Here is a 26,352-nt window from a genome sequence, read left to right on the forward strand (position 1 = left end):
GGTGTTAAACAAAGGGGTTTAAGATGAAGACTTTCTTTATATGTCAGTGGAGCGTGTGTGTGTGTGTGTGTGTGTGTCTGACTGTCGTCTCTTGCATTCCTGTCAGTCCTGCTCCAACACGTTTGGTTTTCACACAGGGCCTGTCTCTTAATCCCAAATTGGGAAATTAAAAATCATAATATTATTTTAATATTATATTATGTTCTGCTTCTAACTACCTTCCTCCAAAGGTGGGCCTCAGCAATGCGGAAGTCCCCTTTGTATCTTTCATACGTCACTCAGCAGCTCTGATGTGTCCCTCTTGTTAATACCTTCAGTGCACAGGCTGTCTAAGTTCTAGCTGAACCTTAGTTTTTAAGTGGGTCTTAGTTTCCAAGTTGATCTTAGAGACTATAAGATCCAGGTAGAAATGAAAAGACTCCAAGTGGATCTTAGTTCCCACTTGGATCTTAGTTTCTAAGTAGATCTTAGTTTCTAAGTGGATCTTTTGATTTTAGTTTTTAAGTGGATCTTTTTTCTAAATAGATCTTTGCTTCTAAGTGGATCCTTGGATCTTACTTTTCAAGCAGATCTTTGTTTATAAGTAGATCTTAGTTTATAAGTAGATCTTAGTTTATAAGCGAATATTTTGATCTTAGTTCTTAAGTGGGTCTTAGTCTTTAAGTGGACCTTAGTTTCTAAGTGGATTTCTGTTTCTAAGTAGATTTTAGTTTTTATGGGAATCTTAGTTTTTAAGTGGATCGCTGTTTCTAAGTGGATCTTAGTTTTTATGTGGATCGCTGTTTCTAAGTGGACCTTAGTTTCTAAGTGGATCCCTGTTTCTAAGTGGATCCCTGTTTCTAAGTGGATCCCTGTTTCTAAATAGATCTTAGTTTCTAAGTGGATCTTAGTTTCTGAGTGAATCTTAGCTCTTAAGTGAATCTTAGCTCTTAAGTGGATCTTAGCTCTTAAGTGGATCTTAGCTCTTAAGTGGATCTTAGTTTTTAAGTGGATCTTTGTTCTTAAGTGGATCTTTTGATCTGAGTTTTTAAGTGGATCCTAGTTTCTAAGTGGATCTTTGTTTCTAAGTGAACCTTTGGATGTCAGTTTTGAAGTGGGTCTTAGTTCCAACCTGGCTTCTTGTTTTGTAGCTTTGTTGATGCCCAGGAGCCTGTAATTAAGGCAGGATGAGCTGACAGCAAATCGGCAGGAGAGACTGGTTCCGAGGCTTGACTCACCAAAGCTGGATAGCGTCGTGTAATCTCTAAAACTGGAGACCGGGGGTGAGAGCAACACAAACTACTTCAGGTAAATGTAAGGTGAGTGGCTCATTACTGTGGGGACCCACCCAGAAACTGGCATGGTTCAGTGAGTAGCTCTCCCAAATCAGGTCATAGGGACAGCGAACATTTGCAGCACAGAGGCAGGCCATTCAACCCATCGTGTCCGTGCTGACTGTAAAAGAGCTACCCAGTCTAACTCACTTTACAGCTCTTGGTCCATCGCCCTGTAGATTACGGTAATCCTTCCAAGAATTATTTTAAATCTATGCCCCCTGGTTATTGACATCTCTACTAATGGAAATGAGTCCTTCCAACCCGCTCTACCTAGACACCCTCATAATTTCAAATACCTCAATAAAATCTCTCCTCAGCCTCCTCGGCTCAAAGGAAACCAACCCCCGACCTATCCAACCTTTCCTCATCGCTAAAGTTCTCCAGGCCCGGAAGCACCCTTGCGAATTCCCTCACTGTCACTGGGTCAAAATCCTGGAACTCCCTCCCTAACAGCACGGTGGGTGTACCTACACCACAGGGACTGCAGCGGCTCAAGAAGGCAGCTCACCACCATCTTCTCAAGGGGCAATTAGGGACGGGCAATAAACACTGGCCCAGCCAGTGACACCCACATCCCATTAAAGAATAGAAAATAAATCTCCTCTGCTCTGTTTGTTGTACGTTTTAATGATTTAGACTTAAATATGGGAGGTATGATTGGGAAGTTTGCAGATGACACACAAATTGGCCGTGTGGTTGACGGTGAAGAGGATAGCTGTCAACTCCAGCATGGTACCAATGGTTTGGTTGAGTGGGTGAAGAAGGGGCAAATGGGATTCAATCCGGAGAAGTGTGAGGTAATGCATTTGGGGGAGGGCAGGCAAAACAATGGAATTCTCAATAAATGGGAGGATATTGGGAGGGGTATAGGAGGTGAGAGACCTTGGAGTGCATGTCCACAGGTCCCTGAAGGTGTCAGGACAGGTGGATATGGTGGTAACTACAGCACATGGAACGCTTTCCTTTATTGGGTGAGGTATTAAATACAAAAGCAGGGGTGAAATGATGGAACTGTATAAAACGCTGGTTAGGCCACAGCTGGAATTTTGTGTACACTTCTGGTCACCACATTACAGGAAGGACAAAATCGCTCTGGAGAGAGAGCACAGAGGAGATTGACAAGAATGTTGCCAGGGCTGGAAAATTGCAGCTATGAGGAGAGATTGGATTAGGCTGGGGTTGACCTGAGGTGGCTGAGGGGTGACCTGATTGAGGCGGACAAGATTATGAGGGGCCTAGATAGGCTGGACAGGAAAGACCAGTTTTCCCCTAGCTGAGGGGTCAGTTACCAGGGGGGCATAGATTTAAGGTGATTGGTTGAGGATGAGAGAGGGATACGAGGAAAAACGTTTTACACCCAGAGGGATGTGGGTGTCTGGAATTCACGGCCTAAGTTGGTGGTTGAGGCTGAAACGCTCAACTCATTTACAAAGTACCTGGATCGGTATCTGAAGGGCTGTAACCTGCAAGGCTACGGACCAGGTGATGGAAAGTGGGGTTAAAATGAGCGGCTAGTTTCTTTTCCCTCTTTTGGGCTGGCACAGACACAATGGGCTGAATGGCCTCTTGCTGCCCCATAACCTTTCTATGGCACCCTCTCCAGTTCAATCACACCTTTCTCGTAATGTGGTGACCAGAACCGAGTGCAGTACTCTAGCTGCGCTGCGTACAATTCCACCATAACCTCCCTGCTCTTATATCCTGTGCCTTGGCTAGGAAAGGAAGGGTTCCGGCCTGCCTTCTTAACCACCCCTGTCTTGCTACCGTCATGGGTTTGTAGACGTGCGCTGCGAGGTCTCTCTGCGTTTCTCCGTGCCCGACCATTTGCTGGGTGCTCCCTTGCCTTGTTTACACTCCCCAGTCACCTCGCCCTTCCCCCGGACTGAGTTCGCCTCTTTCCCGCCTACCTGACTAGTCCATCGGTGTCTTCCCGAGGACTTTCCTTCCTCAACGCCAACCACCCGCGGCTACATTTTGTGTCGGCTGCTAACTTCTTAATCATGGCCTCCCCCGTCCCACGTCGATTCGACACAAACCACGAACAGCGAGGGAGCCAATCCTGAGGCCTGTGGTTTCCCAGTGGAAAACAGCCTTCCCTTCCCAAAAACACCCATCAACCATGACCCCAACCTCCGGCCACTGAGCCAATTTTGGATCCAACTTGCCGCTTTCCCTTGGATCCCATGGGCTTTTGCTTTTGTGGCTGGTCAGCCACTAGCGACCTCGCCAAAGCCCTGGCTAAAATCCATGGCGACCTGTATCAAATGCACTCCAGCCTCGTGGACCCCCTTTACCTGCTCAGAGATCCCAGTCAAGTTAGTCAGACGCTACCATTCGTCAACAAATCCACGCTGACTATCCTTGATTGGCCTGTGCCTTTCGAAATATTTATACCCTCCCTCAGAGGTTGTACCAATAATTTCGCTGTGGTTAGGCTAATGGGCCTGTACTGGTTCAGCCTTATTTAAGGAAGGATATAAATGCGTTGGAGGCGGTTCAGAGGAGGTTTACTAGGTTGATACCTGGAATGAGTGGGTTGTCTTATGAGGGAAGGTTGGACAGACTGGGCTTGTTTCCACTGGAGTTTAGAAGAGGGAGGGGTGATGTGATTGAAGTTTACAAGATCCTGAACGGCCTTGACAAGGTGGATGTTGAAAGGATGTTTCCTCTTGTGGGTGAGTCCAGAACGAGGGGGGCACTGGTTTAAAATTAGGGGTCAACCTTTTAGGACAGAGATGAGGAGAATTTTTTTCTCTCTGAGGGTTGTGCGAGTTTGGAACTCTCTGCCTCAGAAGGTGGTGGAGACAGGGGTCACTGAATATTTTTAAGACCGAGGTAGGTAGATTCTTGTTAGGCAAAGGGGATCAAAGATGGGAATGTGGAAATTGAAGCAAAAGAAAATCAGCCATGATCTTATTGAATGGCGGAGCAGGCTCGAAGGGCTAAATAGCCTGCTCCTGTTCCCAATTCTGATGTTCCTATGTCCACTTCTTTCTCCATTTTGGAACAATGGTACAGTGATACCTGTCCCCCACCACACCTGGAGCCAGAGAGGATTTGAAAATGCTGTTCAGAGCCTCCACTATGTCTTACACATCGTAGCAGCCGGCAATACATTTCAGCCCGGTCCCGGTGATTTATCCACTTTCAAAGATGGCAATCTCGCTCAGAATGCTCCAATATCTCACACCCCCTGCCCCAAAACGACAGTGCCTGCATTGTCCCCGCCTTTCATTCAGGCAGGCAAGGTGTATTCATTGAGAGCCAGCAACCTCCTGCTTCTGTTGCCTTATTTGGTCCAAGTCCCGTCGGAGGAATGACTTCAGGCTGCTCACGGCCGAAGGAGGGCTGCTCTGTCGGAGGTATCGTCTCTCGGACGAAAGCCTAAACCCAAGGCCCAATATGCTCTCTCCGGAAGGGTGCAAGAGATCCCGTTGCCCCTGGTTCCAGAAAGAAAGGATCCGAGACGTCCATCAGACCCTGGCCAACACCGCTCACGGGTGGAGATCGCTAGAAACTGATCAGCATTAAATTAGGTGGAATCTTGCTGTGCACAAACTGGCAGCAAAGCATTTGTTTGTGGGGTAACGCCTTGTACTGAGGGTGGAAATGTGCCTCTGATTGACTCTCCTCGTCATCTAATATGGTTTGAAATTTTCATCTGTTCACAATGTCCTCCTCCCTCCCTATCTCTGTAACCTCCCTCAGCCCCTACACCCCTCCCTATCTCTGTAACCTCCCTCAGCCCCTACACCCCTCCCTATCTCTGTAATCTTCCTCAGCCCCTATAACCCTCCCTATCTCTGTAGCCTCCTTCAGCCCCAACCCTCCCTATCTCTGTAACCTCCCTCAGCCCCTACAACCATCCCTATCTCTGTAGCCTCCCTCAGACCCTTCCTCCCTCCCTATCTCTGTAACCTCCCTCAGCCCCTACACCTCTCTCTATCTCTGTAACCTCCCTCAGCCCGTACAACTCTCCCTATCTCTGTAAACTCCTCCAGCCCCTACAACCCTCCCTATTTCTGTAACCTCCCTCAGCCCCTACGACACTCCCTATTTCTGTAACATCCTCCAGCTTTACAACCCTCCCTATCTCTGTAACCTCCTCCAGCCCCTACAAGCGTCCCTATCTCTGAAACCTCCTCCAGCCACTACAACCCTCCCTATCTCTGTAACCTCCTCCAGCCCCTACAACACTCCCTATCTCTGTAACATCCTCCAGCCCTACACCCCTCCCTATCTCTGAAACCTCTTCCAGCCCTACAACCCTCCCTATCTCTGTAACCTCCTCGTGCCCCCTACAACCCTCCCTATCTCTGAAACCTCCTCTAGCTCCTACACCCCTCCCTATCTCTGTAACCTCCTCTAGCTCCTACAGCTGTCTGAGATACCTGGCCTCTTCCAATCCTTTGTCTCCTGTACCCTCCAATCTGTTCACTCCACCATTGCCGGCCCCTCTCTGCCCCTCTCTTGCCCTCTAAGATGCTGCTTAAAACCCACCTCTTTGGCCAAGTTTCTGGTCAATTGTGCCGATATCTCTTCATGTAGCTCAGTGTCAATTTTTTGTTGGGTGAAGCTCCTGTTAAGCTCCTTGGGATGGTTTCACTGCAGGAAGGCGCTACGTAAATGCAAATTGTTGTTGCTTGGATGCCATGGTTTTGGGAAGCTGGGTAGAGGAGTTGGCATGAAGTGAGGGGAGATGCAACCAGGGTATAAGAGAGGAGATGTATTGGCTACGTTGAGATAGATATTGATGGCAGCAAGACATCGCTAGGTTACCACATAGGGGAGGCAGTGGCATAGTGGTACTGTTGCTGACCAGAGACCCAGGGTAATACTCTGGGGACCTGGGTTCAAACCCCACCATAGTAGATGGTGAAATTTGAATTAACTAAATTGTAATTAAAAAAAAACCCATCTGGTTCAGTGATACTCCTTAGAGAAGGAAATCAGACTGCATGTGACTATAGCAATGTGGTTAACCCCTGAATGTCTAAGACATGGACTCTTAACCCCCTGATATATGGGCAATAGACATTGATGCCCATGAATGAATTTTAAAAATGGTTCTAATGAAAGGACATCTTGACCTGAAATGTTAACTTGGTTTCTCTCCCCACAGACACTTGCACGAGTATTTCTAGCATCCACAGTATTTTGCATTAAGAAATAGCCTTGCAGTGTTTAAGCTCCTCTCCAAGTATACTAGCTTCACTAAAGGAAGGGGGGGTTGGGGGGGTCATTGCGGTTGTTCCTCCACCCTCCAAGGCCCTGGCTACGCAGATCATCACATCCTGGCCAGGATCCTTCTGCCCCTGAACTACGTAGCTTGCTGTGTCATTCTGTCCTGTCTGCATTTTCCACCCACTACTAATACAGGAAGTCAAGTGGTGAGAGTGAGATATTCTGTGACTGCCGGTCAGTGAAAGGCCTTCAGTCACCCTGGGCCCCAACAGAGGGGAGGCCCAAACTGAGGACATAGTCCAGGCTGACATGCCAGTGTGGTACTGAGGGGACTCTGCACTGTCAGTGGGTACTTAAGACTCAACCACATTGCTATGAGTCTGGAGTCACATGTGAGTCAGAACAGCTGATTTCCTTCCCCAGACAGGTTTCAACAACAATCGATGATAGTTTCATGGTCACCATTACTAAAGGCTAGCTTTATATTCCAGAGTTATTAACAGAAGTCAAACTGCCGTGGTGGGATTTGAACCTGGGTCCCCAGAGCCTTATCACTGGGTTAACCAGTGCAGGGGCATTACTAACTCCCCAAAGGCTGACTGTACTTAAAGTTGAGAAATCACCAGCACCATAATCAGATACATTCAAAGATGCTCAGGGAGGTAAGGGTTAAAATTGTGGACGCTCAGGTCTTAATCTTCCAATCCTCCTTTTAGGTACAGGGGTGGTTCCAGGGGACTGGAGAAATGCAAATTTCATTGCCACAGAAGGCTGTGGAGGCCAGGTCATTGAGTGTGTTTAAGACCGAGGTAGATAGGCTCTTGATTGGTAAGGGGATCAAAGGTTATGGGGAGAAGGCGGGAGAATGGGGTTGAGAAACTTATCAGCCATGATTGAATGGTGGAGCAGACTCGATGGGCCGAATGGCCTCATTTCTGCTCCTGTGTCTTATGGTCTTATGGTCTTATAAATGCAAACCCTTGTCAAAGAAGGAATGTAAGGATAAGCTCAGCAACGACAGGCCAGCCAGTTTCACCTCGGTGGTTTGGGGGGGGTGGGGGGCTTCTAGAAAGAAATTAAAAGCAAAATCCTGTGGATGCTGGAAATCTGAAATAAAAACAGAAAATGCTGGAAAAACTCAGCGGGTGCGACAGCATCTGTGGAGAGAGAAACAGAGTTAACGTTTCAAGTCCGTATGACTCTTCTTCAGAGTCTGAAGAGAAGTAGAGATGGGATAAAATTTATACTGATTAAGTGGGGGGCTGGTGGAGCAGGTGAAGCTGGATAGAAGGCCAGCGACAGGAAGAGGCAAAGGAGAGATTGGCAAAGGTGTCATAGATCAAAAGACAAAGGGAGTGTTAATGGTAGTGTTAAAGACTAAAGAAGGTGCTGATAGCGGAGTAAAGATAAGATAGCAGAATGTGTTAATAGCAGAACAAGGGTCAGTGCTCTGTGAAAGCACAACTTAGAAACAAGTAACAGATGGCCCTTTTGGCGGTAGCTGGGGAAAAAGGATAGATAAAGGGATAAAAAAGGGGATAAAATAATGAATAAAAATAACACTGAAAAGAAATGGATAAAAAATACATTTTTATTTAAAAGGGGTGAGGATGGAGGAGAGAGTTCATGGTCTGGTGTTGTTGAATTCAATATTCAGTCCGGAAGGCTGTAAAGTGCCTAGTCGGAAGATGAGGTGCTGTTCCTCCAGTTTGCGTTGAGCTTCACTGGAACAATGCAGCAAGCCAAGGACAGACATGTGGGCAAGAGAGCAGGGTGGTGTGTTGAAATGGCAAGCGACAGGGAGGTCTGGGTCATGCTTGCGGACAGACCAAAGCAGTCACCCAGTCTGCGTTTAGTCTCTCCAATGTAGAGGAGACCGCATTGGGAGCAAAGAATGCAGTAGACTAAATTGAGGGAGGTGCAAGTGAAATGCTGCTTCACCTGAAAGGAGTGTTTGGGCCCTTGGAGGAGGGAGGAGGCAAAGGGGCATGTGTTGCACTTTGTGCAATTGTATGGGAAGATGCTGTGAGAAGGGGATGAGGTACTGGGGGTGATGGAGGGAGTAGACCAGGGTGTCCTGGAGAGAGCTTCTAGAAACGATGACCTGGGATAAAATTACAAGTCACTTGGACAAGGATGGGTTAATTAAGGGAAGCCAGCACAGATTTATTAAAGGCAAATTGTATTTAACTAACCTGTTTGATTTATTTTTTCGGTGAGGTAACAGAGAGGATTGATGAGGGTAATACAGTTGATGCAGTATACATTGACATCCAAAAGACATTTAATAAAGTGCCACACAAAAGGCTTGTCAGCAATGTTGAAGCCCATGGGATAAAAGAGGCTGGAGCAGCCTGTATACAAAGTCGGCTCAGTGACCGGGAACAGAGAGTAGCGGTGAAGGGTTGTCTTTTTTGGACTTGGGGATGGTTTACAGCAGGTACCCCAAGGGTCAGTAGGAAGCCCCCTTGCTTTTGTTGGTCTATATTTTATGACATAGGCCTGGGTGTAGAGGGAACAATTTCAATATTTGCAGCTAACACCAAACTGGGAGGTGTCATGAACAGTGAGGAGGATGGTGACGGTCTTCAAGAGGACATGGACAGGCTGGTGGAATGGGCAGAAAAATGGCAGAGAGAAACCTAACGCGTAGCCGTGTGAGGTGGTTGATGTTGCTAAGGGGGATGCGGAGAGACAATGTAAAATAAAGGGGACAATTCTAAAGGGGACGCAGGAGCATAAGGGACCTGGGGATAAAGGTGCGTCAGTGCAAAGGTGTCAATAAGTGCGTTTTGGGGAGAGATGGTGCCTAGAACTAATGTCACTAGACTGGTACCGAGTAGTCCAGGTTAATGCTCTGGGGACATGGGTTCAAATCCCACCAACAGCAGCTGGTGGAATTTAAATTCAATTAATAAAATCTGGAATATGAAGCTAATCTCAGTAACGGTGACCATGAAACTATCATCGATTGGAGTAAAAACCCCATCTGGTTCACTAATGCCCCCTTTAGAGAAGGAAATCTGCTGTCCTTACCCGGTCTGGCCTACATGTGACTCCAGACCCACACAGCAAATGTGGTTGACTCTTAAATGCCCCTCTGAAATGGCCGAGCGAGCCCACTCAGTTCAAGGGGCAATTAGGGATGGGCAACAAATGCTGGCCTTGCCAGCAACACCCACATCCCATGAAGGAGTAAATAAAGTAATTGAAGGTGTCAGGACTGGTTAAGAAAGTGGTGGAAATGGCTTGTGGGATCCTGGACTTTATAAGTGGGGGAGTAATAGAGTTATAAAAGCTAGGGAGTTATGACAAAGCCAGCATAAAACACGGACTCACGGGTGACTGGTTCTGAGCGGCACTCTCTAAAGAAGGGTATGAAGGCTTTAGAGAGGGTGTGGGAAGGATTTACAGGAATGGCGGCAGAGACGAAGGGGTTTGGTTATGTGTGGGGCTGTTCCCCTCAGGGAAAGGGAAGGCAGAGAGGGGGTTTGATAGAGGCTTTACAAAATCACGAGGGGTCTGGGCGGAGTAGAGGTGAGGGGGGGGGTGGGGTGGGGGTGTGGGTGTTGGAAACTGGCGCAAGGGTGGAGAACAGAGGGCACCACGATGATTGACAAGTGATGGTGGCAAACCCAGCGATGTGGGTGAGCACTGCCTGAGGGGGGCCGAGGCTTTCGAGAGGAAACTGGTCAGGAACATGACGGTGAGGGGGTGGGGTGGGGGGGGGGGGGGGTAACTATTTGCCGGGCTCTGGAGGGGGTGGGGGAAGGGTACAGGAGCCAGATTGGCCAAGTTGCTCTTGTAGTGAGCCGCTGCAAGAATGGCTTCCTCCTGTGCGGTGATGATTGTGTGTGTGTGTGAGAGAGAGAGGGAGAGAGAGAGAGGTTACTCTGTGTCCATCGGGTCAGTGTCAGAGAGGGGGCGAGAGCGATCAGGAGATGGATCCCGTGTCTCGTGATCTCGCTGCTATTGTTCCCTCTGCCCGAGCACACTGCAGGGCCTGTCTGTCTCTTTCCAGGGACCGTAGGAGGCCTTATTTCATATGGGCTGCTGTGTTTCAGGAAATGCTGACTGCAGCTCACTGCCTGTCACAGAATCAGCCCTTTGACTCAGTTTGTTTGGCTGCAGGAACCAACAAGGGGGCCTTTATATTCCGCTCCTCCCCACCCGCCCCCCCCAACTTTGTCCTCCCTGATGTTCAGGCTGCCCTTTTCCAGAGGCCCCTCATAAGGTCAATGTCTTGGCCACCGTCTGCTGGGAGAGCAGCGACACCTGCAGGCGGGCATGGGGAAGCTGGCCCGCTGAGGCGAGGGGGGTCCTGGCCCCGTTGCTTTTCGAACTTTGCATTTAGGTAGCGCCTTTCACCGCCTCAGGAGCTTCCCAAAGGCCAGCGTCTCACGGCACAGTGGGGGTGGGTTGGTGGGGGGTGGGGGGTACCATTCTGGCCCACCGGGTCCATGCTGGCTCTCCGCGGAGTGGTCCAGCCAGTCCCATCCCCCCACTGCCCCCCCCAACCACCCCTCCCCCCACCCCCGCCACCGCTTACCCCCCTTGTAGCCCTGCTGGTGCTTCAAGTGCCCAAACCAATTTGCACATGGAATCATTCACCGTCCCTGTCTCCACCACCCTCGTGGCCAGCGAGTTCCAGGTCACATCACCACCAAGCAGCTCCCCCTCACATTACTTTCCCTCCTCCCCTCTCCCCCCACCGACTGGCCTTGGGTCTCTAGCCCGACGTGCGAACGAGGGAACAGTTTCCTCTTTTCCTACCTTCCCCGAACCTGTCAGGAGGATCAAGCCCCCTCTGCTTCAGGGAGACGATCCCGGCTCCTCCAACTCAACCACGTAACTGGAATCCAGCGGCCCCTTGGTAAACCTCGCTCCCTTCCGAAAACCGCGGGGACTGGACACTCTAGGATACTCTAGTCAGGGCGTAACCAGGGCTTCCTGAAGGTGCAGTGTCACTTCCCTGCTTTTGTGCTCAATCCTCTGTTATGAAAGCCAAAGACACCCCCCCACTCCCCGCAGATGCTTTGCTGGCCACTCCCTCGATATGTTCCCCCCCTTCCAAAACTCCGTCCCTGCCCACCCTATAGAACTGGGCCACTAAACCTGTATTGCCTCTCCCCCCTCCCCACACCATCCCTTCTGCCAAAACGCATCACCTCACACTTCTCTGTGTTAAACTCCACCTGTCCGTTCTGCTTGCCCACCCATGTCCTGGTGCAGACACCTCATGTCACCCTCGCTCTTTGCCGCCCCTTTCCAAGATTAGCTTTCGTCGCCAAGTCTTGAAATTTTATCCCGAGGTCCCAAGTCTTTCATATAGAGTGAGAAAAAGCAATGGTCCTAGCACTGAGACTTGGCAGGGTTTGGTGGGGGGGGAGGGGGGGGGCAGTGTGTGCCACTGTCTATCCCCCTCCAGTCTGAAGATAGCTATTTACGGCGACTCGCTATTTTCTGTCATGTAGCCGTTTTTTTTAAAATCCCTTCTATTCCGCGAGCCCTCCGTTTGGTTAACCAGCCTTTCATGTGGCATTTGGTCCCACGCCTTCTGAAAACCCACATGGAAAACATCCACCCCACTCCCTTCATCAACCTCCTTACTTCATCCAAAAGTTCAACGAGATGAGTCGAGCGCCAATGGGCTGTTTGTTTACCAATTTCTGGCTCTCCTCAATTAACGTAAACCTCCCCAAGTGCCCGGAGGGGGTTTTTTTATGCCTCTGATCGATTTTTTTTTTGTTAAAAGCCTGATATCCGCTATTAAATGAACTGGTCTGGTTGCTAGGATTGTCCTTGCATTCTGTCTCCATTGAGGGTGTCACTCTTGCTGCTCTCCAACCCTCCGTCAACCACCCCCCCCCCCACCACCGACCACCGCGTATCTAGGGAAGATTGGGAGTCCAGCCCTTCGTCCACTCTCTCCGCACCCCCCACCCCCCCACCAACCTGGGAGGCAAGCCACCCGGAGGTATAGGCCAGCCCTTCCAGCACCTCCCTACCACCCCCCCACCCTCTCAGATTTCACCTTATCCATGTCATTGTACCCATGAAACAATTAAGAAATCCGGTATGTAATGCTAGCCTCTATAATGGTGACCAAGGTGATTCGAGGGACATGTGACAAAGCAGGATGTCAAGTTACTAAATCTATTTTTGCCTCAAAATAAAAGAATAAGCCTAATTATCCAGCAACTTTATCTCTTAGTCTACGAATTAGGAGCAGGAGTAAACATACGGAGAAACATACATAGAAACTAGGAGCAGGAGGAGGCCATTCAGCCCTTCGAGACTGCTCCACCATTCATTACGATCATGGCTGATCATCCAACTCAATAGCCTGCTCCCGCTTTCTCCCCATATCCTTTGACCCCTTTCAGCCCCAAGAGCTATATCTAACTCCTTCTCGAAAACACACAATGTTTTGGCCTCAACTACTTTCTGTGGTAACGAGTTCCACAGGCTCACCACTCTCTGGGTGAAGACATTTCTCCTCACCTCAGTAGGCAGCATTGACCCCTCAAGCCTGCTCCGGCATTCCACAAGGCGCTGGGATTGTTCCCCTTAGAGCAGAGAAGGGGGAGACTTAATCGAGGCGTTGGAAAATCGTGAGGCGGTTTCGATAGAGTGAATAAGGGGAAACTGTTTCCAGCGGCAGGAGGGACACAGATTGAAGAGAATCAGCCAAGGAACCAGCTGGGGGGGGGGGGGGGGGGGAAGACGAGGAGGTATTTTGTTTTGCGCGGAGAGCCATTGCGATCTGGAAGGCGCTGCCCTAAAGGCCGGTGGAGGCCGATTCGACAATCGCCTTCGAAAAGGGAATCGGATAAATACTGGAAGGGACAGAAAGGTTTCAGGGCTGTGGGGTGGGAGCGATAGGAATTCCTTTCAAAGAGCCCGCACAGGCACGATGGATGGGCTGAATGGCCACCTCCTGTCCTGTATGATTCTGTTGCTCGGCCAGATCATAGAATCAACTTCAAACAAAAGCAAGCTCCAGGCATTGACCAGTCTATTCTTTTGAACTAGAGCATAAGAACATACGAAATAGGAACAGGAGTAGGCCATTCAGCCTCTCGACCCTGCTCCGCCAATCAATAAGATCATGGCTGATCTGTTTGTGTTTCAAATTCCACCTTCCCATCTACCCCCCGATAACCTATGATCCCCTTTGCCTAACAAGAATCTACCTACCTCGGTCTTAAAACGATTCAGTGACCCCATCTCCACCACCTTCTGAGGCAGAGAGTTCCAAACTCGCACAACCCTCAGAGAGAAAAAAATTCTCCTCATCTCTGTCCTAAAAGGGCGACCCCTCATTTTAAATCAGTGCCCCCCCCTAGTTCTGGACTCACCCACAAGAGGAAACATCCTTTCAACATCCACCTTGCCAAGGCCGTTCAGGATCTTGTAAACTTCAATCAAATCCCCCCTCACTCTTCTAAACTCCAGTGGAAACAAGCCCAGTCTGTCCAACCTTCCCTCATAAGACAACCCGCTCGTTCCAGGTATCGATCTAGTAAACCTCCTCTGAACCGCCTCCAATGCATTTACATCCTTCCTTAAATAAGGAGACCAAAACAGCACACTGTGTTCAAGGTGCGGTTCACCAATAACTGAAACATAACATCCTTATTTTCATGTTCAATTCTTCTCGTAATAAAGGATAGTATCCATCAGCCTTCTAGAGATTGTTTAACATCATCATGTTGATGTATAACCGGAAACCTCTCGAGAGATAATACCATTTGACAGAGGTGGACCGCGTTACACTAACTTCAAGTAACCTAGCTGCAAGTTCAGACCCAGGTTCCAAGGCCCCTTTTAATCGAACAGATAATGAAAGAAGTCCCTTTGATCTAAGCTTCATAAGTTTCCGTTTTCTCTTTAATGAAATGGGGGACAGTGCAGGTAGATCCACGTGTTTGTGGTGAAGAGAGACAGAATGTACGGAAAGGGTTAAACTGGGAGAAAGTGAGTCCATAACCGTCACACACAAGATTCAACAGGACTCATTTTAACACAAAGGCAGCTGGTTTCCTCAATAAATGCTCTTAATTCTAACCTGCCTGTGTTTACATGTTCTCCACCTCACTCCATTTAAAAAGTTCTTTCATGGGATGTGGGCGTCGCTGGCTGGGCCCAGCATTTATTGCCCATCCCTAGTTGCCCCCTTGAGGAGGTGTTGGTGAGCTGCCTTCTTGAACCGCTGCAGTCCATGTGGTGTAGGTACGCCCACCGTGCTGTTAGGGAGGGAGTTCCAGGATTTTGACCCAGTGACAGTGAAGGAACGGCCGATATATTTCCAAGTCAGGATGGTGAGTGACTTGGAGGGGAACTTCCAGGTGGTGGTGTTCTTGTGTATCTGCTGCCTTTGTCCTTCTAGATGGTAGTGGTCGTGGGTTTGGAAGGTGCTGTCTAAGGAACCTTGGTGAATTCCTGCAGTGCATCTTGTAGATGGTACACACACTGCTGCTACTGTGTGTCGGTGGTGGAGGGAGTGAATGTTGAAGGTGGTGGGTGGGATGCCAATCTCCTACCCCACCCTCTAACCCCCCACCTCCTCTCCCCCATTACCTTGCTCGCTCTCCCTTTCTCCACCACCTTCCCCAATTCTCTCTTCCTCCCTTGTAGTAACCATGGTTTTGTTAAGTCGGGCTGAACATTTAAGAATAAAGCTGTGATGTAAGATCACATGGTCTGTGTAAACCAATGTGTTAGCAGCACGGGCTACCTCCACAGTCAGTGCAGAGATAGAGTTGGAGTTGAAAGCACACATGTAGCTGCTGCCGAGTATATTGTAAATAGACCTAATGTTTCCGCTTAGAAAGTTGTCTGCAGGTCAACTCTATTACAAATAGGCGACCCAGCCATACTACAACCTCCCCACTCTCTTGCCCACTCTCTTTTGCCTCCCACTCTCCTCCCCCCACACTCTCCCCCTCACTCTCTCCCTCCACTCTCTCTCGCCTCCCACTCTCTCCCCCCCAAACTTCCTCTCTCTCCCTCTGCTCGCTCAGCCCCTCCCTCTCCCCCCCCATTCTCCCTCTCTCTCTTGTTCCCTCTCTCTCCCCTAAATTCCCCCCTCGCTCTCATCGCCCCATCTCTTCCTCCGACTCCCTCTCTCCCTTGCCCCCTCCCTGTAGGGGCCTTAAAGCCAATTCCTTGACCAAGCTTCCTTGTATCACCTCCTTCGGCCCAGGGCAGAGTTTTTTTCTCCGGGTGACTCTGTGAAATGCTGTAGGATGTTTAAAGGTGCTTTGTAAACAGAGCCTCCTCTATCCAGCCCAGAGTGCAGGTGGGGCCTCCTCAGATATGAGAACCGTACCTCACCCTTCAATTGACCAAGAACTGTTGAGGAGAGGCCAAATAATTTACCAGGAAAGAGGGGGTTGAACTGGAGGCAACTTTAGCAAGAGAGCAAATACTATTGGAAAGCAGTGACTCACGGCCACAATCTGACTCAGCGTGCTGCCTCTACCTATTTGTTGGTTCTGTCGCTTTGGTAACGGAGATAAATTAAGGAAGAATCAAACTCGTTTGGGCTGCCTTGTGTTCACTGGCCTAGTAGTGGAGGCTCCACCTGAAGGCCTGAGGCCTAGGTGGCTGAACGGACAGTGGGGGAGGGGGAGAGTGGGGGAGGGGGTCTGGGCTGAGAGTGAGCTACAAGACCCCACCCACACTCCAGCTCCCCTCCCCCACTCTCCATCCTCTCTCCATCCGCCCCCCCCTCACCACTCTCTGTCCCCTCCCCCCAACTCTTTGTCCGCCCTCCAACACTCTGACCCCCCCGCCCCACCAACCTCTGTCAACAACCCCCCCCCCCCAATCTTTGTCCCCCACTCTCCATCTCCTCTCCCCCACTCTCCATCCACCCACTGCCCAAACTGCATCCCTCCTCCTCCACTCTCTATCCAGCCCCTCACCCATTCTCTGCCCCTGTACCCCTTCCCAATCCATGCTCTCCCTCACAATCTGTCCACCCATCCCCCCCTCCCCATCCCTCCTCCCACCATTCCCCGTCCAGCCCCTCCCCCCCACTCTCCACCCCCCCCCAACTCTGCTCCGCCCCCACCCCCCTGCTCTCCATCCTTCCTCCCCCCATTCCCTGCAGCCCCTCCCCCATTTCCCATTCCCCCTCCCCCACTCTCCATCCCCCCCTCCCCATTCTGCTCTACCCCCACCCCTGCTCTCCATCCTTCCTCCCCCATTCCCTGTCCAGCCCCTCCCCCCATTTCCCATCCTCCCTCCCCAACTCTCCATCCCTCCTCCCCCCATTCCCCGTCCAGCCCCTCCCCCCAATTCCCATCCCCCCTCCCCTACTCTCCATCCCCCCTCCCCACTCGACTCCGCCCAAATCCGTGCTCTCCATCCCTCCTCCCCCCCATTCCCCGTCCAGCCACTACCCCCATTTCCCACCCCTCCTCCACTCCATTCCCCCCCCTCCACTCTCTATCCAGCCCCTCACCCATTCTCTGTCCCTCTTCCCTCTCCTATTCCATCCTTTTCCTCACAACCTCTCCACCCCTCCCTCCCTCTCCACCCCCACTCTCCCATCCCAGCTCCTCCACCCTCTATCCCGCCCCCTCCCACTGTTTTCCCCCAACAGCCCCCACACTCTCTGCACCCCGTCCCCCCAACCCCTCCCCGCTCACTATTTCACCCACAAATGCACGAATGTTTATACGCGGTGGGCGGGTGGACGTTGAGATGATGTGACCAGCAATATTTCCTGTGACTCATTGTTTATCTGCTAACCACAACTACAATGAGGCCCACCCGGGTCTCCATGCGGGGGCGCTATTAGTTCTTGTAGGGCATCACTGGTCCCGGGTGACATGAGAGCTATTGTCCGGGGAACTGTACCCCAGGGAAAGTCAGCGCCTCACGGAATAGCCAAGCCGTTTGGCAGTGCACAGTCTGAACCCTTGCCAAAAAGAGGGACGTGCTGTTGAAGCTTCTCCTCTTGGACTCATCAGGACAAACGCCGGGGTGCCAAGTCTCAAACAATCACAGCGGTTTGGCCAAGGCAACCAAAGTTACTCCGGGAGCCTGGGGGAGCCAATAGCTCCCCATCGCTCACTCCACGGCAATGGGCCTTGGCCAATCAGAGTCGACCCTTTTATCGTGCAGTGTGAATTGTTGTCACGGTTTGAAATTTGGAACTCGTGTTTGTCCCGGCGAGCGCAAGACCAGAAAGCTCCGGCAAACGCGTCTCTCCTTTCAACCATTTTCAGATGGGCCGAGCTGGTGTCCGATCCTCTTGGCGCTGCTTTTCTGGAATGTGCGTGTTCCTGGCGAGCTCAGAGCCCATTGCCCACCCCCCCCAACTTTTACCCCCAGTTTGCTTTGAAAGGAGGTAGCCCCGCTTGTGGGGCAGGAGGCAGGGTCTGCTCTTCGGTGGATCTGACTGGGTTTTGTGAGGGGGTGAGGGGAGTCACCTTAGAGGCCTGTTGGCGTGGGCCTGGAGTCTTGTGTGGGCCCAAGGCCGGGTAAGGATGGCAGCTATACCTCCCTAAAGGGGCACGAGTGAACCAGATGGGTTTTTTTTTCCACAACCGCTTCAAGCTCACTTTTCACTGATCCCGCTGTCTTCGTCCCCGGCTTTTTAAAAACCCAAATCTCTAAAGGCCTTGGCATAATTTGAAGACGGCCGGACACAACCCCGAGTCAGGCAGCTGCCTCCTGGTACCTGAGGCACATCCAGTTGGGCTGGACTGAGTCTCCCAACAAATCAGCCGCCCTCTTCCTCTCTCCGTCTCTCCCGGTCCGATTCCCTCGTTTGTCCCTACGTTACTGCGTTCTTGGGCTAGGCTGGCTCCTGAAGCCTGCTGTCTGCAAACGCTCGAGCTTTATCGTAACACTCTGCTCCACCCCCACCCCCTGCTCTCCATCCCTCCTCCCCCATTCCCTGTCCAGCCCCTCCCCTCCATTTCCCATCTCCCCTCCCCCACTCTCCATCCCCCCTCCCCACTCGACTCAGCCCCCACCCCTGCTCTCCATCCCTCCTCCCCCCCATTCCCCATCCAGCCACTACCCCCATTTAGTTTAATGTAAAACCTCAAGAACTGGTGGTCTGATTCCTGAATTTAGAGTCGCATCTCAAACATAACACTTAAAATTATAGGTTATGACAGTTGTTTCAATTGCTCTCTTGGATTTTTAAATAACTCCACTTAACCAACTGCTGTGTTATAATATGTATCTAAATTTAAAGTTTGTCTAGTGACCTTCTACCAGGACCTCTGCACTCCAATAGTTTTCACTTACCCATCTTAGGAGAGATTAAAGCAGTATTTCAATGTCTTGTGAACCTTCAACTTCCTGGATTCTGTTTCCTCTTAAAACTTTTTCTTTTTGAATGTTCTGTTTTTTTCTACTGTGACATGCTGCCTGTTTTTCCACCAATGGCATTACGCGTCTTTGGCAGGACAATTGTAAGTTCGAGGTACTATTTGAACTTAAATTCCAATAAGTTCTCACTTATCACCCCACCAGCCTCCGCATTCAAAGGATCATCCTCCGCCATTTCCGCCAACTCCAGCATGATGCCACCACCAAACACATCTTCCCTTCACCCCCCCTATCGGCATTCCGTAGGGATCGTTCCCTCCGGGACACCCTGGTCCACTCTTCCATCACCCCCTACTCCTCAACCCCCTCCAATGGCACCACCCCATGCCCACGCAAAAGATGCAACATCTGCCCCTTCACTTCCTCTCTCCTCACCGTCCAAGGGCCCAAACACTCCTTTCAAGTGAAGCAGCATTTCACTTGCATTTCCCCCAACTTAGTCTACTGCATTCGTTGCTCCCAATGTGGTTTCCTCTACATTGGAGAGACCAAACGTAAACTGGGTGACCGCTTTGCAGAACACCTTCGGTCTGTCCGCAAGCATTACCCAGACCTCCCTGCTCTCTTGCCCACATGTCTGTCCTTGGCTTGCTGCATTGTTCCAGTGAAGCCCAACGCAAACTGGAGGAACAGCACCTCATCTTCCGACTAGGCACTTTACAGCCTTCCGGACTGAATATTGAATTCAACAACTTTAGATCTTGAACTCCCTCCTCCGTCCCCATCCCCTTTCCGTTTCTTCCCCCTTCCTTTTGTTTTTTTCCATTAATTTATATAGATTTTTCTTTTCCCACCTGTTTCCATTATTTTTAAATGTATTCCACCCATCGTTTATTTAACCCCACCCCCACTAGAGCTGTACCTTGCTTGTCCTGCTCTCCGTTCTTAATTAGCACATTCTTTTAGATAATATCACCACCTTCAACACCTCTTTGTTCTTTTGTCTGTGACATTTTTTGATTATGTCCTCCTATCACTGCTTGCTTGTCCCTACAACAACCCCCACACCCCCACCTTCAACCAGCTTATATTTCACCCCTTTCCTATTTTTACTTAGTTCTGTTAAAGGGTCATGAGGACTCGAAATGTCAACTGTGCTCTCCTCCGCCGATGTTGCCAGACCTGCTGAGTTTTTCCAGGTGTTCCTGTTTCTATTTTCTAATTGGCTTAAGGGATGCGTGATCAATCTGTGACTGGCTCTTGAGGGTGATGGTCATCGGCTGATGTCACTTCCTGCTGTCCCCTGACTGGTTCCTTAAAATGCCAATTACTTAGGGGGCCAATCTTCTCTTTAAAGTTTATTTTTGTTACTTTTATGACTTCTTAGTGAAAGATAACGGGGTGCTTTATGATATCTTCCTCGCCTACTTGTTAAGGAGAGGCCAAGTATGCTGTCATGCCGTCATGAATGATATCTTGAATACAAGAGCAGGGAGATTATGATGGAGCTGTATAAAATGTTAGTGAAGCCACATCTGGAGTACTGTGTGCAATTCTATAGGAAGGACGTGATTGCACTAGAGAGGGTGCAGAGGAGATTCACCAGGATATTGCCTGGGCTGGAGCTCTGTTTCAGCTCTGAAGGGAGATTGGATAGGCTGGGGTTGCTTTCCTTAGCCTAGAGAAGGCTGAGGGGGGACCTGATTGAGGTGTACAAAATTATGAGGGGCATAGATAGGGTAGGTAGGGGGAAACCTTTCCCTTTAGTGAAGGGGTCAATAACCAGGGGGCATAGATTTAAGGTAAGGGGCAGGAGGTCTAGAGGGGATTTGAGGAAACATATTTTCACCCAGAGGGTGGTTGGAATCTGGAACTTACTGCCTGAGAGGGTGGTAGAGACAGGAACCCTCACAACATTTAAGAAGTATTTCGATGAGCACTTGAAACGCTATAGCACACAGGGCTATGGGCCAAGTGCCGGAAAATGGGATTAGAGTTGGATAGGGGCTTGATAACCAGCACAGACACGATGGGCCGAAGGGGCTGTTTCTGTTCTGTAAAACTCTATGACTCATCATCTCAGATTTTTCTAAAATTGGTACAAGTTCCTCATTAAATCACAGCCTTTATCAGTGACTGATTGTTTTTCGAAGCCATTTGCGAGGTGATGTTTCTCTTTCTGTGGTTGTTGGTATCTGGAATGAGTTGCTCTTTACTTTTAAACCAAGGGATAGGGTGAAAATATTGCTTATAACCTTAAAACTATCTCAGCCTATTACAGAAGATTGCAAAGTACTTAGGGAAGAGGTTACAAAATAGGTAGTACTTAAAAGTTATGCAGAGTGTGTATAAAATATAAGTGCATGGTGTTTAAAATGTCAGGTAGCAAAGTCTCCTTCTACATTCAGTTAGTACATAGTCTGGAGTGATAAAAATCTGAAAGGGTTATACAATTACAAAACTAGTCACACACTGTTACAAAAGTTAACTCTAACACAAAGAATACATTGAACCAAATGCGACTGCTGTTCTTCAGGAACACTACAAGTTAAAACTAATGTAATATAGAACACAGCTGTTGTTATTCTTCCTTCCCCCTCTGTACAATGTGTCCCTTTTGACTCCCCTGATGCTGATAACACTAAGTCTCCACAAGCTTTTTATGATGTGAGGCTGAAAGCTGAACGCTGCAAGTTTTCACAATATGCACTGTGATATGGAAATAAGTACGAACAGGGGGGTTCTCCAAGCAGTCGTTCTGTGGTTAACTCCCAACTATGTGGTCTCTGTGCTGTCTAAAACCTCATGGTGCCTTTCTCTGTCAAATGCAGCTAAGCGGAGTCACATGATATTAAATGCTGAAGTCCTCGGTCACAGCTTAAAAAGAATAATATACTATTAAGTTAATCGGTTAGTGTACTTTGATTGTGTGTAAACTAAGCCAAAGCTAATCATTAAACATCAATATCCCCGCACAATTCTCGTGCCTCTGCCTTTCTCTTCCTTACCAGCAGCAGCAAGTCTGAGCTGCTGCCATTCATTGCTTTTCATGCCATCCATGTCTCCTCCTCTCTATTTTCACTTGTTTATGTCTGACGAATTGAACTGTATCTGTTACTTTTGGGTTCAGGCCATCTCCTTCTCTCTCTGACTATCGATCAGTTCTGCCTCCCGATCTCGGCTTGTCTACTTAATTGAATCGCCTTCACCAATATCAAGTCTTCACAGGACTGCAAATTATCTGGTAATGCATCATCCACCAGTCCAACAATTATTCTGTCACGAATTAGCATCTTTTTCAGATTACTGAACTCAGTCTTCTGCTAATCGGCATTAATCATTAATAAATGCGTCAATGCTTTCCTCGTGCCTATAGGTATGTTTATTGAACTTTGCTCATCCCACCATGGTGCTCTTGTGGAGAATGATTCGTGTCTCCGATGAATCAGTGACTTCCGCACGTGTGGCTTTACCCTCATCGATCCCCAGGGTAACTAAAGTGTCATCCACACAGTCCCCCATTGCGTATAGAAGTGTACTGACCTGCTCACAGTCTGGCTCTGCTGCGAGACCTGACGTGATGCGAAATCGAACAAATCTCTTGTACCATTTTGGCTGCACTTCAGCCTGGTGGCCTGGAGCTTTCTCAATGTGCTCTGGTGGAGGTAGAGATTTTTCTATCACTATCTATTTCCTGCTTGTCAACATATATGAGAATCAGTCAAAAGTACTCCATTATACTACAGTTCCATAATTTTCTCCCTCATCCTCACCCTAACTTGCTTGTAATCGGTCCTGTTTTCTCATTGCCTCTCTCTCTCTCGTTCTCATGTGGTCTTGTTCATTCCCTCAGTTTCTCATTTTCTACCTTTTTCACTGTCTCTCATTATTCTCTCATTCTCTCTCTCTCACTCTCTACTATTTTTCTCCCTCTTTCTCTAACACTGTTTCCTTCTCTGTCTCTCTTTCTCTCTAAGACTCTTTCTCTGCTGCTATCTCTCTAACATTCTTTCCCTCTCTGTCTCATTTTCTCTAACACTCTTTCCCACTCTCTCTCCCTATTCTTTCCCTCTCTGTCTCGTTCTCTCAAACACTGTTTCCCTCTCTCACTCTCTCTCTCTGGCATTCTCTCTCTATCTCATTCTCTCACTCTTTCTCTCTGGCATTCTCTCTCTATCTCATTCTCTCACTCTCTCTCTCTCTGGCACTCTCTCTCTGCCTCACCCTCTCACTAACATTCTTTCCCTCTCTGTCTCATTTTCTCTAACAGTTTCCCTCTCTCTCTAACACTCTTTCCCTCCCTCTATTCATTCTCTCCTTATCTCTCTTTGCTGCAGGAGATAAGGTTAAAGGTTTGGCATGGGAAGGATAAAAGGAACGAGCTTACCTAGCAACGTAAACCGAGCAAACTGCATTCTCGAGATGTAATGAGGATTTAAAAAATTTTTATTTACAGGATGTGGGCGTCGCTGGCTGGGCCCAGTATTAATTGCCCATCCCTAATTGCCCCTTGAGAAGGTGGTGGTGAGCTGCCTTCTTGAGCCGCTGCAGTCCATGTGGTGTGGGTACACCCACCGTGCTGTTAGGGAGGGTGTTCCAGGATTTTGACCCAGCGACAGTGAAGGAACGGCCGATATATTTCCAAGTCAGGATGGTGAGTGTCTTGGAGGGGAACTTCCAGGTGGTGGTGTCCCCATGTGTCTGTTGCCCTTGTCCTCTAGATGGTGGTGGTCATGGGTTTGGAAGGTGCTGTCTAAGGAGCCTTGGTGAGTTCCTGCAGTGCATCTTGTAGATGGTACACAAACTGCTGCTACTGTGTGTTGGTGGTGGAGGGAGTGAACGGTGAAGGTGGTGGATGGGGTGACTATATGTGGATGGGGTGCTGATCAAGTGTCGAGCTTCTTGAGTGCTGTGGGAGCTGCACTCATCCAGGCAAGTGGGGAGTATTCCATCACACTCCTGAATTGTGCCTTGTAGATGGTGGACAGGCTTCGGGGAGTCAGGAGGTACCTTACTTGTCACAGAGGAGATGGTGGTGTAGTGGCGATCCAGGGGTTGCTTGGATCTGGGGGCATGGGTTCAAATCCCACCATGGCAGCTGGTGAAACTCTAATTCAATTTTTAATAAAAATTGGAATATAAAGTTAAACAGTAAAGATGAACATTGAAACTATCGCAATTGTCATAAAAACCCATCTGGTTCACTATTGCCCCCTTTAGGGAAGGAAATCTGCCCATCCTTACCCGGTCTGGCCTACATGTGACTCCAGACCCACACAGCAATGTGGGTGATTCTTAACTGTCCCTTGGAAATGGCCGAGCGAGCCCACTCAGTTCAGGGGGCAATTAGGGATGGGCATCAAATGCTGACTTCACCAGCGACGCCCACATCCCATGAAAGAATTTTTTAAAAATGCCCAGCCTCTGACCTGCTCTTGTAGCCTCGGTATTTATATGGCTGGTCCAGTTCAGTTTCTGGTCAATGGTAACCCCCAGGATGTTGATAGTGGGGGATTCAGTGATGGTAATGCCATTGAATGTCAAGGGGCGATGGTTAGGTTCTCTCTTGTTGGAGATGGTCATTGCCTGGCACTTGTGTGGTGCGAATATTACTTGCCACTTGTCAACCCAAACCTGGATGAAAAAGCAGACTCAAAAGCACCCCGATAGCATCCTTTAAAACTAGGAATGGATTAGACAGGGTAGATGTGGAAGGAATGTTTCCACTTGTGGAGGAAACCAGAACTCGAGGCGATCAATATAAGATCATCACCAATAAATCCAGTCGGGAATTCAGGAGAAACTTTTCCACCCAGAGAGGGGGGAGAATGTGCAACTCGCTCCCACAGGGAGTGGTCGAGGTGAATAGTGTAGATACATTTAAGGGGGAAGCTGGATAAACACACGAGGGAGAAAAAAATAGAGGGATATGGGGATAGGGTCAGATGAGGCAGCTTGAATAGGGGGAGTATAAACACCAGCACAGACTAAAAGGGCTGAATGGCCTGTTTCTGCTCCATACATTCCACCTAATTCCATCGGAAAGGTGGAGTAATTTTATTATACAGAGTGTTGTTAAGATAGCTTTGAAGGTGGCAGGACACGTTAGCAAAGCAGTTTTAAAAAAATGTGGCCCTTGGCTTTATAAAAAGAGTACAAAAGTGAGCAAGTTCTGCTAGAGCATTATGAACCACAGCTTAGGTGTCAGCTGGGGTATTCAGAGAATTGCATTTTAGGAAATGTGCTGTGGTTTTAAAGAGACCACCAAGGAGATTTACCGGAATGGGACCAGGAACGAGAGACTTCACTTATGCTGGAATCCCCAGCCTGAGCAATGGGGAAGCAGTGCCTGTAACAGATATTAGAAGAGAAACTGAGAAATCTTATGAATGTTCCTCAGTTTCTCTTTTAAACGCTGTTATGGACACTGCTTCCCCTACCGATCCAGGCCAGAGATTCAAGCATAATGTCTCTACCTAAGTGAAGCCCATCATTCCTGGCCCATTCTTTCATCGTCTGCCTCCTACCCATGCTGATATATCACCCCCAACTCCACGAGCCCTTATCTTGCCTACTAATCTTTGTGCGGCACCTACTCAATAGAATCAAGCAACAGGAGGAGGCCGTTCAGCCCACCATGCCCGTGCTGGCCCTTTGAAAGTGCTATCCAATCAGCCCCACTTCCACCCCCATTGCCTTGCAAATTCCTTTCCCTTCCATAAATTTATCCAAATCCCCTTCTGAAAGTTCCCATTGAATGTGCTTCCACTGCCCTTTCAGGAGGCGCGTTCCAAATCACAACAACTCGCTGTGAGGGGGAAAAACAAAACTCTCCTCATCTCCCCCCACCCCTCTGGTCCTTATGCTAATTCTCTTTAATTCCTGTCCCCTGGTTACTGACCCTCCTGCCACTGGAAATAGTTTCTCCTTATTTTCTTTGTTACGATCCTTGGCCAAACCCGTGATGGTTGGGGTGATGGTGGGCGAGGGGATGATCCGATTATGGACTAATAACGTTCTGTTTTCAGTAGATAAAGTTTGAGAGGCGAGATGCTTACTAAGTGGATAAAACCACAAGTTCCCATGGGTTTGCAATAAACAAATATTAATTTTACTAAACAGGTTCAGAGAGATAAAACAATTTAGAATATCCATTTTATACATTCAGGGCACGTACAATGTGAATTAACGGGTGAATTGTGGTCGGACACACCACACCGCACAATAGATGACATGTGACCAAAACGGATTCCATGGATCTCTCGATAACCCACCTAGGCACTTGTCTCACACCATGAGCCAACCAATCTCAATGAAACCTCGTCTCCCTCACAAGGGTTTCCAATCTTCACATTTGAAGATCCCGCCTTGGAATTCTCTCTAAAAGCCACTGCTACTCGGACGGCTTCAACCAAGACCCACCTCGCCTTCCGAGACTTCTTTTCCACAGATCTCCGAGTACATTCAAACTCCACCTTCCAAGTACAGTTTTAGATCTTTGACTGTGCCAAGCAGAACACCACTGCTCCAGAGGGTTATCTTTGCCCCAACC

At 49.0% G+C, this 26,352-nt stretch overlaps 1 protein-coding gene across 5 annotated transcripts in view; it reads left to right on the plus strand.

The window, feature by feature from the left end:
• tnk1 (tyrosine kinase, non-receptor, 1) overlaps nucleotides 1–26,352 on the plus strand; it is a 78,874-nt gene that overhangs the window by 444 nt on the left and 52,078 nt on the right. For 3 of the 5 annotated variants that reach the window (XM_041178885.1, XM_041178888.1, XM_041178889.1), the window contains exon 1: nucleotides 23,404–23,454. In XM_041178885.1, coding sequence (XP_041034819.1) covers nucleotides 23,452–23,454 — 3 coding nt within the window. In that variant the 5' untranslated portion in view covers nucleotides 23,404–23,451. Of the gene's footprint in view, nucleotides 1–1,130; nucleotides 1,299–23,403; nucleotides 23,455–26,352 lie in introns of those variants that run through there. The other 2 variants (XM_041178886.1, XM_041178887.1) reach the window with 2 other exon arrangements.

This window comes from Carcharodon carcharias, chromosome 33, assembly GCF_017639515.1.
Source record: "Carcharodon carcharias isolate sCarCar2 chromosome 33, sCarCar2.pri, whole genome shotgun sequence".
NCBI classification, from domain to species: Eukaryota; Metazoa; Chordata; class Chondrichthyes; order Lamniformes; family Lamnidae; genus Carcharodon; species Carcharodon carcharias.